Consider the following 13,828-nt stretch of genomic DNA (forward strand, 5'->3'; position numbering starts at 1 on the left):
AGGCCTTTCCAGTGACACAAAAAGATTGTCATTAAGGAGGAAGGAGGCAGAACTTTGCCAATTTTGAAAAGGAATTATCAATTTGTTAGACATGTTTGTGTTATATTATGTTTTTGTTTGTTCAAAAATAATAAAAGTTGAGCATTGAGACCTGATGTATCAAATATGATACAAAATTGAAACTCATACATGGAAATTGATATTTGGGAAAAAAAAAAAAAAGGGTTGTTCAGAAGTACCAATAAAGGCCCCAGTTTCAAAGAACTGGAATTTTTTGTCAATGATTTAATGGTTCAGGCTTTACAGGGTTAAATATCTATATTCTGTGTTTATGTTTAATGTTGCAGGGTTTTGACACTGCTTTTTTCTGAATTTTTTGTCCTCCTTTCTCATGTCACTAAATATCAACCAGTGTCTAAGTTTGTTGCATTGGACTCATATGGGACAAACTGGTGTCAGTCCATCCCTCGTGTCCTGACAACCACAGTCTCACACACTCATCTGTTTCTTTTTCTCATTTTGTCTGGAGAGCACACACTCGGTTCTCACATTGTCTTTGTGGTTACTATGGAGACAGTAACCACGGTAACCTGCTCAGCAGCCCGGTGTCCCAGTTATCGACAGCAACGTCTCACTGGACTCAGACCAGTTCAACCAGTCTGCTGTTTGAACGAATAGGTTCTACTGATGGATCACTGATTAACACATATCGTTGGGGTCACTGGTGCATGCTGGGATATTTATCAGTGCAACAGAACATTTAAAAGTTTAATCAAAGACCAAAATGGGAGCAAAGTTTGTTTTGAAATAATCCTCAGGGTCACAAACTCATGTTCCATCTTGTTTTATCTTTTATCATTTTCTTCCTCATGTTCTTTTTCTTTGTGTTCGGTTTGGCGCATATTTTACATTTTGTTTTTGTCTGATGAGTCTTTTACTTCATTTAGGTTTAAGAGGGAAATAAATACTCTGTGTTCAACATATTGTTCACCTTACGTAAATTACATGAAAGCCATTAGATTAAATTGCATCTGTCTGTAACCTTCAAAGGATTCAAAGGAGTTTATTTATCATTCCATCACAAATAAAGAACGAAACTGGTTACTGAGGACCCGTATTAGCCATATCAATAGAATAAATAACTAACTAGAAGCACTCGGAGAGCGCAGACCTCCGCCAAGGCTGATCAGTGGCCCCCCCCGTGGGCCCCCCCACCCCCGATCACCACCAAAATTTAATCATTTCTTCCTTATCCCATTTCCAACAAACCCTGAAAATTTCATCCAAATCTGTCCATAACTTTTTGAGTTATGTTGCACACTAATGATCAGTGGCCCCCCCCGTGGGCCCCCCCACCCCCGATCACCACCAAAATTAGTCATTTCTTCCTCATCCCATTTCCAACAAACCCTGAAAATTTCATCCAAATCTGTCCATAACTTTTTGAGTTATGTTGCACACTAAAGGACAGACAAACAAACAAACAAACAAACAAACAAACAAACAGACAAACAAACAAACAAACCCTGGCAAAAACATAACCTCCTTGGCGGAGGTAATAAACAAATGAAGAAATAAATTACTAGAAACGTAAAATTCTAGCTGTTGATTGAAATGTCACCAGTATCAGGGGGGAATAATTCATAAGAGCGAGGTGAGGGAGTTCTCCTTAAGTACCGCGACGTACTCCCCACCCCACCCCACCCTTTCAAATTTCACTCTGTACGTACAAACCATATGCATGTACACCTGCAGGCACCAATGACCAGTATATCCCAGATAAAGTAAGATAAGAGATCAAACTTTAAAACAACACAAGGATGTTTCAGCAAATGTAAAAATGCAAAATGAATAATTAAAAAGTACACTTTAACATTCAAACATAATCAAACATAAACACTCTCAGTAAAAACAGGTCATAAAACAGACTCCAAATACAGTAGAGATATTGGTTTAAACAAATCTACATCTGCTATTGCATTTATAAACATAACATCCTGCACGCTTTCAATCCCCCTCGGCCAAACATAGTGTAAGATTCTGTTGAAAGTTACTTCCCTATAATTTAGATCCGATTGTCTTTGTGTAAAACTTATTACATACATATTTATATTTGAAAGTACTCAGATATTAGAACCGCACAAGGCTGTTTTAAGCAAACATATCACCCTAACAAAGGGGTCATGTCTCTATTTCACACCATTTGACCTTGGAAATGTAGGTTAAGGTCACCTGTTTTCAATAGGCTTCTGCTCCATGCCAAGATGCATCCACAGTATAAAATTTGGTGCATATACAGGGGTTGGACAAAATAATGGAAACACCTTCACCTCAAGATGATAATGCCCCAATCCATACAGCTAGAATTGTTAAAGAATGGCATGAGGAACATTCTAATGAAGTTGAGCATCTCGTATGGCCGGCACAGTCCCCAGACCTCAACATTATTGAGCATTTATGGTCAGTTTTAGAGATTCAAGTAAGACGTCGATTTCCACCGCCATCGTCTCTAAAAGAGTTGGAGGGTATTCTAACTGAAGAATGGCTTAAAATTCCTTTGGAAACAATTCACAAGTTGTATGAATCAATACCTCGGAGAATTGAGGCTGTAATTGCCGCAAAAGGCGGAGCTACACCATATTAAATTATATTTTGTTGATTTTTTAAGGTGTTTCCATTATTTTGTCCAACCCCTGTATGTCAGTGCATTCTTCAGATAATGCGATTACATCGTTGAATGAAGAGACAGACAGACGACAAAGTGATTGCAATACCCCTTCTGCCAGACAATGGCCGAGGGTAAAAACACATTAAAAGACTATAAAAAGAAAATAGCTACCATTGTTTGAAGAGCGTTGGACCGCTGTGACTGTGCACATTACCATCTTGTTCTATGTTCAATTTATCCCAAAATTCATTCCCACTGATTGTTTTTACATGTACACTGGCATCCTCCTCATAATCATGACATACACAGAGCTCATGTCACTGTTTCCATAATAAATTGAATCCCAGTTACTCATTTCTATATTTCAGAAGCTGCTGCAGAACTTTAAAGTTACCGTCCCTTTAGAAAATGAGGCCACTTTAGTTCATTGCAGACTTAGCTCTATTAAATGCCAACACCGCATTATGGATTTGTCTCACTGTTAGTCATGTACTGTCAGCAATGCAAGATGAAGTCACCAGGTAAACATGTCCTCCAGGTGTTCATCTGTCACTTCATAGAACAGGGAGGAGAATGAAGACCTGCAGCTGTGACTGATGGGACAAGGTCAATATGATGGATGTCACTGACTGGTTTTCATGTTAATGTATTACAGAAAATGCTGATGTTGGTTAGTGTTTTCCATCGTGACCCAGAGGTTGTTTTACTATGGACTTAAAACTTTCAGCTCTCTAATGCTTTTTCTATGTAGTCTAAGAAATATATAGTTTTTTTACTTTCTTTACAGTCGTGGCCAAAAGTTGTAGGAAAAACACAAAAGGACTCTTTGCTCAAATGTCATTTATCAATAAAAGTCTTTGAAATCTATATAATACTTCTGTTTCTCAATGTACCTCAGAAATACATGGAATAACAAAAAAAAAACAAAAAAACAACTTAAGCAGGGCACACACATAAAGATAATCAGGCTGTTTTTTCCCCTTTCTTGACCAAGGACAGCAAACACCAGATTATCTTATGTTTTATTAGATTATCCTATAAGATTAGAGTAAATTTGTCCCGATAATCAGCTCTGAAACAGGTCAGGGCTGACGATCATAAATATTAAACTTGTTCAATATTTACGACCAGAAACCTTCATGTGTGGGGAAAGCCGACGACTCTCCAGTCATGACTCCATGAATTGTGATGTGGCATGGAATGTAGCTAATCAAGAAGTGAGCTGACTGAGGAACAAGGAAGCAGGCGTAAATAAAAACAAGCATGGTCGACCTGAAACGTAAAGTTCGTTGGACCTCAGAAATGGAGGACCAGCCCGAGAATGTCTATTCAACGTCTCCACCAAGTCGTACCACAACCAAAATGACATGTTACGTGTTGTGTTTTCCGGATGTTTCTTCTTTTTTGTTTTTGTTAGATCACGTTTGATCATGCGAGAGCGAAAGCTTGGAGGACTAGATTCTAGATCGGTGGTGGGACAGAATCATTTCATGTGTGGTGTGCTGATATTATCGGAGCACACCACACACAGTACAATGAAAACTGTTCAGTGCCTGATTTTTTATCTTCATGTGTGGGGTCTGTATCTCTTCAGATTTAGAAAATCCTTATGTGTGTACCCCACTTTAGGCAGTAAATTTTGTCAAAACAAAACGTGTTACTCCCAAAACTTTTGGCTATGACTGTATTACTGCACGACAGAATCAGTGTTTCACCTGAGCATTAACTGTCAGTAACCAGGATAACATGTTTCTATGTAACAGTATCCTGGTGTATTTTGGCTATAATATCCAGGATTCTCCAAACAGGGTTATGTCAGATACAGGGTACTGAAATAGAGACAGGATACTCCACAAACAGTATCCAGGATACTGAAGTGATTCTCAGATTGACATTAACACTGTGGTGGAGCTGATTAGACACCGGTGCATGCTGGGAGGCTCTTCCATGTGACAGAGACCGTTCCGTAACGTTTCAAAGTTTAATCAGAAATACTTTGAGTCGGTAACAGAAGCAGGAGCAGTTAGTCTCTCAGGGGAGCCTCAGGTATTTTTGATATGATCCTCAGGGTCACAACTCACTTTCCATATAAATAACTCAGACTGAGCAGAAACAGTCAAATGGAGTCAGGTGTGTTGTTTCTGCAGCTCCGTGTCCAATCAGCTGCCTCTGTGTGCTTCTTCATGTCATCTCGGAGGATTCGGGCTGCAGGTTATTTTCTTTCATATATTAGAGTTTTCTTTAAACACAGGCTGGTTTCAGACAGACGTTGCCCCTCTGGACCTGGAGCCTCCACTTTATGGTTTCCTGAAGTGGATTCAGGTTCAAAGCTGCTCCAAACTGAAATACCAGCTCCCAGGACAAACACCTCTGAACGACTGCTTTGTTTTGTATTTATCATGAATAACCAGACAGAACCCACAGCAGACTCCCCAAACCTGAAACAGCCTTTTATACAGACATGTTCGGTTTGATGTGAGGTATTGTACAAACAAGGAGGGAAGAGGTGAATGTAAACGACCCACTGTAAGAAAACAAAAAGACAGTTATTCTCATTTTTAGATGTTTTTATCTTTCACATCATTTTCATCTTGTTGCATCTTTTACATAATTGTGTCTTATCACTTTCGATTCTTCTAGTGGTTTTCATTTTCAGGTGATTTATTGCACCGTAATGAAAACACAAATTTGAATATTATGTTTCATTCATAGTTAAATACTCCCAACTGTCACATATTGCACTTAAAATAAGACAAGCACATCTCTGTTAGTAGGCAAATGTTGACATTTGACATACATGTGGTTTGTAAAGGTAAAATATTTGCTTTACAAATGTAATGAAGAAAGAAGCTGTATTTAAAATGATGACAGTGAAAATTTAAGCATCTGATGATAAGAAAAAAACAATCTAGAAACAAAAAATATTCAGCACAGAAAATCCAAAGAACATGTTGAAGGGCTAATAGATTGGATTGATTCTTAAAGCAATAGCTGGTGTGATAAATTAGTGTTATCATGATACTGAATGAACTGTAAAAACCTGATCTTTATTGGGTTTTTAGCAATTAAAGTTAATCTGGTTTAGTTCAGTAAGGGTGGGTGATACTGGAAATTTTGGTATTGAGCTGATACCAAGTAAATAGTGGGCTAGTATTGCTGATGTCGATAGTTTTTACTTGAAATGTCATGATCATTGAATAATTTTGTAATTTTTCCTTTTTTTTAAGTTGTTTATGATTATGATAGGACATATGACAGGACAAAAATTGTATTAACCAACTACAATATAAAACAATTTAACAGTATAATAATTCCCCTTTTAAATTTGTGGTGTTACCACAGTGGTGAATGACTTTATTGCACACATCATATGTGCTCCACACAGCGCTACTCTTTCTCTCTGCCATCACAGGCTGCTCTCAGTCAGTGCTCTGACTCTCTGCTCTCCGGCACAGCGGCGAGGGGGGGGGGGGGGGGGGGGGGGTGTAAGCTGTTTGTACAGACAGACACACCTATAGAGAAGCTGTGCTCGCATGAACTCTGTGAGGAAATGTGAGTAATTTGCAGGACGTATAGAAGAGAATCTGCAACAAAAGAGTCAATCTCATCATGCTAGTATCGATCCAATACTGATATTCACCTTGGTATCGATTTTATCAATATTTTGATTGATACGCCCAGTCCTATAGTTCAGAGGAATCCAGCAGGACAGACCACAAACAGCCACAGAAATAAATACTGACCTACTGATAAAGCAGAGAAAGCCTGGGGAAAAAAACATGAAATGAAATATTTGAATTACAAATGTAATTCAGTCTATACCACTTTGACAAAATTGAAGTTTTTAATCTGCTTAAGTTATATTCATGAAACCAGGAGATCACAGGGTGCTCAGGTTTGGGTGCGATGCCAGAGTCGTATCACACATAATCTGTGATGTGAATGTGTTAGATGTTTGTCTGTATAGTTAACCAGCATATGCAGTCAGCTGATGCAAATGAGCCAATGAGTGACACTTCAGTGTTCCCCATGAAAAATTATTAGCAGTGATAATTTGCAGGTAGACTATGAACCCTTAACTGACAGCTATATGACATACTCAACCAATATAACAAGAATGATGTGATTACCAATGTGATTACCAATGCAAGAATCCTTTATCTGAAGAACTGACAACATCCTGTGGCTAATACTAACAGATGGTGGTTTCATTCATAGACAGATCACCCATAACTCACTGAATGACGTTTTCCTTTAATGCTAACAGACCCTTTTAATCTGAGGGGCTCACACCTGGTTACACCTGACTCATGAGGCCATGAAGACATCAGTTCTGTGATCTGAAACACTAAACTGGTCAACCTCAACAATAAAGCTTTAGACTTTCAGATCTACTTCATGTTCCATACTCCTTTAACTAAGAGAAGAGTGGAAAAGGCAGTAGCTCACTGTTTTTGTTAACTAAATAGACACTCAGTTTCACCACAGTGTTACAGAAGGCAGATTGTGGTTTACATTTACCCAGTACATGGAATAAGTCACTGTTCTTACGTGGATGTCTGAAGTACTCTGTAAACTTTTTTTTTTAAAAGCTCAGCCACTGAAGGAGTCTAATTCAGAGACTGAACACCATGTAAAAGTGAAACTTTGACTGCTGAAATATTTATTTCAACCATCCTCGAAATGCTTTTATTTTTAACTTGTACTTAATGGGGATTAATCACAGTGACCTTTTTGAAGCAATAAGCGTGTTGCCACTTCTCTTCTAAGACAGGCAGCCCTTTTACTTGAGGTGTAGCTCAGACGATCATTTATCAAGACACAAACAGGCAGCATTTAATTTCCAAGGTAACAGACTAACACCAATTATGTATACTACTAAAGCTCCCACAGAGATCAGACTCAGTGATTACTCTGATGAGGGGGTTACTGTCTGCCACTCAATACCAAGACTGTGAACGCAGGAACACACGATTAGGACATGCATAGACTGCTGCCTCCTTTATATGTACCTATTGCTGTTTCATACACAGTTAGCCATAGTGTGATTCATCTTAATTCATTAGACACGGAACAAAACTGTAAATGCAACACTTTTGTTCCAGTAACTGATGGGCTGAAATGAACAACGTAAAACTTTGACAGTGTACACAACAGACATGTTCCTTAGATTCTGTTTGCGGATTTGTTTTAATATTTGCAACCGAGCACTTCTGCTTAGCTGAGATCATCTTTTGGAGGGAGGTGTGGTCTATCACGATGCTGATTGGACGGGTCATCATTATTCAGGTGCATACAGGTGTGTCTTAGGGCAGTCACAATGAAAGGCTACTTGCAATGTTGTTTATGTTGTTTATTCCAGTGTACAGTGTTTGACTTCATGTTTTGACTGTATATATATATATATATATATATATATATATATACACGTATATATATATATATATATATATATACACGTATATATATATATATATATATATATATATATATATATATATATATATATATATATATATATATGTATGTATATATAAGGGCTGTCAAAATTAACACGTTAACGCAGATCAATCCATCATCATGATTAATCACATTAAAAATGTTAACACGATTAACCCATCTGCCCAGCAGAATGACTCTCAGTGTCTCTGGCAACACATTTGGGGCAGTTTGTCCAAGTGGAGTTAGTGTCGCGCATGCGCAAATGGACAGTTGACCCAGTAGTGACAGGCAACAGAACCAACCCATAAAGATGGAAGACACTAAATATAATGTTGGTCCTCTGGATGGAAATATGAGGACAAAAAAAACCCAAGATGGAACAGTTGTTTCAAGTTGTTTTGTTCAAACTGTTGAAGGTGTTTCATAAACATGTTAAGTACATATATTTTCCCTTCTTTCTTTTGTCTGTTTGCTCATGCAAAATGAAACACGATTAATATAGATTATAAATGATTGACATTTAATAATGATTAATCAAAGTTAATCCACAGCAACCCTGTGATTAATTTGATTATATAGTTATATAGATTATAGTTATTGTATTGCTATTTTATTATGGTATTACTTGTGTGTATATTCGCTGTTGTGGTGCTATTGGAACCTCAATTTCCTGAGGACTCTGCCCAAAGGATCAATAAAGTTCAATTTAATGTAATCTAATCTAATCTGTTCTAAAATGTGCAGTTTTATCACACAGTAGAAAGCCATAGATACCACAGGTTAAAAGGGAGTAGCCAACAGATATGCTGGCTACAGGAAATGCCCACGTCGCCCATGAACTGAATGTCAATTTCTTTACTATAATTCGCTTCCACAGACTGCATGTTACCAGTCAGCCCAGGATTTAGCACATGAGCACTAGACATATCTATCTGTGTGACTATCTATGTGAGGATGATAGAGGTAGCACCCTCATGAAGGTTTTACACTGCAGGAATCATGAGTCAAAATCCACTGAAATCACTGTATGAAGTCACTGACAGCAAACAGTGACTGACATCAAGTCAACCTTGTAATAAAAACCACAGACTGAATCAGGTGTTCTGTGATGGAAGAAATAGCGATGGCAGCAGGCTGAAGCATCAGTGTTAACCAATAGGATGAGTAGATGAGAATCAGCTCAGGTGGGATATGTGTGGCCTTGTGTTTGCAGTTCAGGTGAAAAGCGGAGCAGAACAGTCGTCACCAGATTTAAAGTCACGGAAAAAATTATCAGAACATCAAAAGTCATCAAAAACAATGGTTTTGCAATCAAGTACTAACTCCTGTGTGTATCACGTGACTAAAACGGACAGAAAAGAAAACATGGAATGCCTAAAAGCACTGTTTTTGTCAGTACAATGCCATAGATATTGATGTAAGAACTGAAGGGATTTCGGTTATTGTCAAGAAAACATGGAAAATGGATAGATATCAGCTCTGAAATTAAACTCTTAAGAGCAATTTTTGTTGTTATTATTATATTTGTCCAAACAAATCTACCTTTAGTTGTACCAGACATTAAAATGAACAAGACACTGAAGAAAACAAGGGGTGGTCTAATAATTTTTTCCGTGACTGTATCTTAGTGCTGACATAGTGTTCCCTGACAGCTTTTCCTCTGTGGTTCTTTACTTTCAGGTGGCCATTGACTTCACGGCGTCCAACGGAGACCCTCGCAACAGCTGCTCTCTGCACTACATCCACCCATTTCAGCCCAATGAGTACCTGAAGGCTCTGGTGGCTGTGGGTGAGATCTGCCAGGACTACGACAGGTGGGTTCAGGAGACACATCATCTGGATTAGTTATTTAACCATGACTGTAATTCTTCTATTTTAGATTATTTTTGTGTAAGAAAACACGTATTGGTGTCTGAAAAGTTTTAAAAAATGATCTTGTATCTCCTTTTCTGAACCACTTTTCCTTAACCTCAACGTCAAAGGGTTAAGAATAGATGGAAAGGATGAGTCATAAAGACTTGAGAGAATCTGGCTGCACTTAAGATAAGATGAGATGAGACGAGATAAGATAAGGGGAACATTCAAATGTACAGCAGCACAAGACAATAAGCATCAAATACAAGAGAAAAATAAAAAATATAAAAAATGTGTTAAAGTGACTAAAAATGACAATAAATCGCAATAATAATGATAAATAAAGTAACAAATGTGCACGTGAGTGATATTTCCAGATGCAAAAGTCTTTCAGAGCAGGACGTACTTTAGACCAGGCTGCTGTTGTACAGTCTGGTGTCGGCTGGAATAAAAGAGCATCTGAAACGTTCAGTCCTGCACCTGGGTGGGATAATCCGCTCGCCGAATGAGCTGCCCATCAGCCACAGCTCATCATGCAGAGGGTAAGAAGGATTGTCCAGGATTGCACAGATTTTGTCCTTCACCCTCTTCTCAGCCACCGTATCCAGACTGTCCAGGTCCAGTCCCACCACAGAACAGGCTTTCCTCACCAGCTTGTTGAGCCTGTTGCCCTCACCAGTCCTAACACCACCCTGGTAGAAGGTTTTGAGGAGCCCACTGCAGACACCAAACGACCTCATTCTCCTCAGGAAGAACATCCTGCTCTGGCCTTTCCTGCACAGAGCATCTGTGTTGTCCAACCAGTCCAGTTTATTGTTTATGTGGACCCCAAAGTACTTGTATGAGTCCATGATCTCCACCTCCTCACCCTGGACGGTAATTGGGGCAGGTTGACTCTGGTTCCTCCTAAAGTCCACCACCATCTGCTTAGTCTTGCTGATGTTGAGCTTTAGGTGGTTCTGACTGCTCCACATGACAAAACTCTCTACCAATCCTCTGCACTCCTCCTTGTCATCGTTGCTGATGCATCCAGCCATAGAAGAGTCATCTGAAAACTTGTGGAGGTGGAGGATCCAGAGTAGAACCAGAAATCAGAGGTATAGAGGGTGAAGCAGAATGGAGCCAGTACAGTTCCTTGGGGCACCCCAGTGTTGCTTGACACCACTTCAGATACGCAACCATCCACCCTGACATACTGTAAGAGGCCCGTGAAAACTTCATGACCACAACGTAATTACACCAGATGTTACGCGGGTCAACTGATGTAAAAATACAATATCCCGATGATGGACTAAAAAAAGTACATCGCGTATAGCTCTGCTTATCCGCTCTTTAATACAGGACATAACCATGGACAATGTAAAGTTAAAAATATAGCTTCTTTACTGGGGCTGAAACAAAAATAGACCTAAATAAAATCTAAAGGTCCTGTAACCAGTGACACTCATCCTTCTGTTCATCTGTCAATACTGATCCTGAATCAGTATGATTGTATCAAAGTAGTAAATCTAAGCAAAATCAGCATAAAGCCTATAAACTATGTTAAAAACTCTACCACCACATACATTGTCTTTCTTAACCCATAAAGACCCAAAGCATCTACTGATATAAAATGTCTAATACCTGTTGATCCACTAATCTTATCTATACATGTAAATAATTGGTGTAAAATGCAGCTTTTCATCTTTTCATGGTCATCAGATATGACCCATTGGGACGTTCAGAGGCTCCGTAGTGAACGTGGAAACACCGTCATCTTCTACAACATTGACTCACCAGTAAAACCCATGGAGTTGGATCAATGACAGTGGATGGAGACCTTGGGTTTATGTTCAGCTAAGGATATATTTTGATGAAAAAGAAACTTTATGTTAAGTTTTCTCTGTTTTTAATAATTATCTCAACTTTTATCTGAGCTTTTATGAACGTCTGTCCCAGTTTGCTTCTCTGCTGTCTCCTCCCTGACCCTGTCGTCTCGTCAGCAGTACTGCTTTCACCTGGACTCCCTGCTGCTGTCCTCTCCCTCCCCATTCCACACCTAATCAGCCTAACCCATTCCACCTGTCTCTCCCAGCTGTGCCTAATCAACAGACCAGTATTTATGCAGCACAGATTCATCCACCCAGTGCCAGGTTGTCGTAGTATTCCACCAGACTTCACAGCATTCATCCACAACCTTCTTTCCTGTTTCCGACCCTGCCTGATTTTGACCACATCTCTTCACCTCAGCCCTGGTAACCTGACCTGTTTTCTGTCCGTGACCCTGAGTTCTGTAATTCTAGATTTTCCTGGTTTTGACCCCACCACATCTCTCTGCCTGTTCCCTGGTTTACTCGCCTACCTTCCATCTCCGACCTCGTCTCCTTGCTCAGCCCCTGACCCAGTGCTTCCATCTGTTCGTGTGGCCCAGTGGCAACAACAGCGGTGGTCACATCCGAGCCCTGGGTTCAAGTCTGGGCAGCGTATCTGAGTTTCATTGTTCTCGAACTCCACCAGTGTCAAAGACTGACAGTCTATATTTGAGCTTTTGTCTGCCGTCATATTGAGAGCTTTTCTTAAATAAATGTACCTCTAAACTACAAACAACTGTGCAGCGTTAGAGTCCTAACCACACACTGTTACAGCGTCTACATCAGTGTTTTTCAACCTTGAGGTGGGGTCACCTGAAATTTCGGGTAACTGATTTAAAAACAAAAAACTTACTAACAAAGAAATATATGATGAGTTGACAGAGACCATCACAATACATAAAAGACATGACAAACTCTGAAACTGAAGAACTGTGGTACTGTTTCTTTCAAATGTTCATTGTGGTCGGTTTCAGATGCTGCAGCTCTTTCATAATTCATGGTTTGAGTTCTTGTTTGTTCAGGATTAATTGTCAGCCTTGTAAATCCAAGCTGGATTGACTGTACATATCCTGACCAAGGAAAATAAAATTCTCACTTTGTGCAGGAATCTACACCTGGCTTTTCTGCTTCCGTCCATAATAATATACATTATATAGACTAAATGTCGTCTAAAATTAGCATTTATTTGCAACATAGTATAGCAAAACCACATTAATTTTTAGCAAAAAAAAAGTCTCTGTTTTGAATGTCTGGGGTTGCCAGAAATTTGTGAAGTTAAAATTGGGTCACGAGCCAAAAAAGGTTGGGAACCACTGGTCTACATGATCAGTAAATTAAATATATAAGAAAATACCTGATTTTCACTTAAACATACATAATGCATAGGATAATATTATAATGGGTGGTGATAAATCACTTGATAAAAGTTAATTTTAGAGAAAAATTCATTTGGGAAGTGCCAGAAAAGTAGCACTGGATCTTTATGGGTTAAGTTCACTTGTTCTCATTTCACTCAGAAGCATCCTTTGATTGATACTTTAGCTAACTTTTGCTCATTATAAGATTCTGATCAGTAATAAGATATATTTGAAGTTGTGTAATTATTTCCTTTATTTATTCTTTTGTATTCAGCGTGCTTTCTTAGAAACTTTTAGAGTCAGAGTGACCAACTTTCATGTTTGCAGAGTTGAAACATGATCTGATTGTGTTATTGTTCCTAAATGAGAGATTGTTCATTTTGTCCGTTATACAGGAAGTAATCACACGCCCCTTCAGCCAATCATTTTGCTATTTTGTATTGAAGGGGCGTCGGTGTGAATGGGCTCATTAAGTCCTGTTGGGAGCCAATCACATTTTCGTCCTCCATTCTCACCTCTTCCTTTCTTCTCTGTTTTTTTCTTCTTAGTGATAAAATGTTCCCGGCATTCGGCTTCGGAGCTCGAATCCCTCCTGACTATAAGGTAACGTCACTGTTCTCAGCATGCTTTCTGTCAGCAGGGGGAATGAGGGGCGA

The 13,828-nt window shown here is 39.0% G+C and overlaps 1 protein-coding gene across 1 annotated transcript in view; it reads left to right on the forward strand.

The window, feature by feature from the left end:
- Positions 1-13,828, forward strand: part of cpne4a (copine IVa) — a 143,363-nt gene that overhangs the window by 114,009 nt on the left and 15,526 nt on the right. Inside the window, exons 11-12 of the mRNA XM_030157841.1 lie at positions 9,791-9,924; positions 13,721-13,775. Coding sequence (XP_030013701.1) covers positions 9,791-9,924; positions 13,721-13,775 — 189 coding nt within the window. The remainder of the gene's footprint in view (positions 1-9,790; positions 9,925-13,720; positions 13,776-13,828) is intronic.

Source organism: Sphaeramia orbicularis, chromosome 16 (assembly GCF_902148855.1).
Source record: "Sphaeramia orbicularis chromosome 16, fSphaOr1.1, whole genome shotgun sequence".
Taxonomy (NCBI): Eukaryota; Metazoa; Chordata; class Actinopteri; order Kurtiformes; family Apogonidae; genus Sphaeramia; species Sphaeramia orbicularis.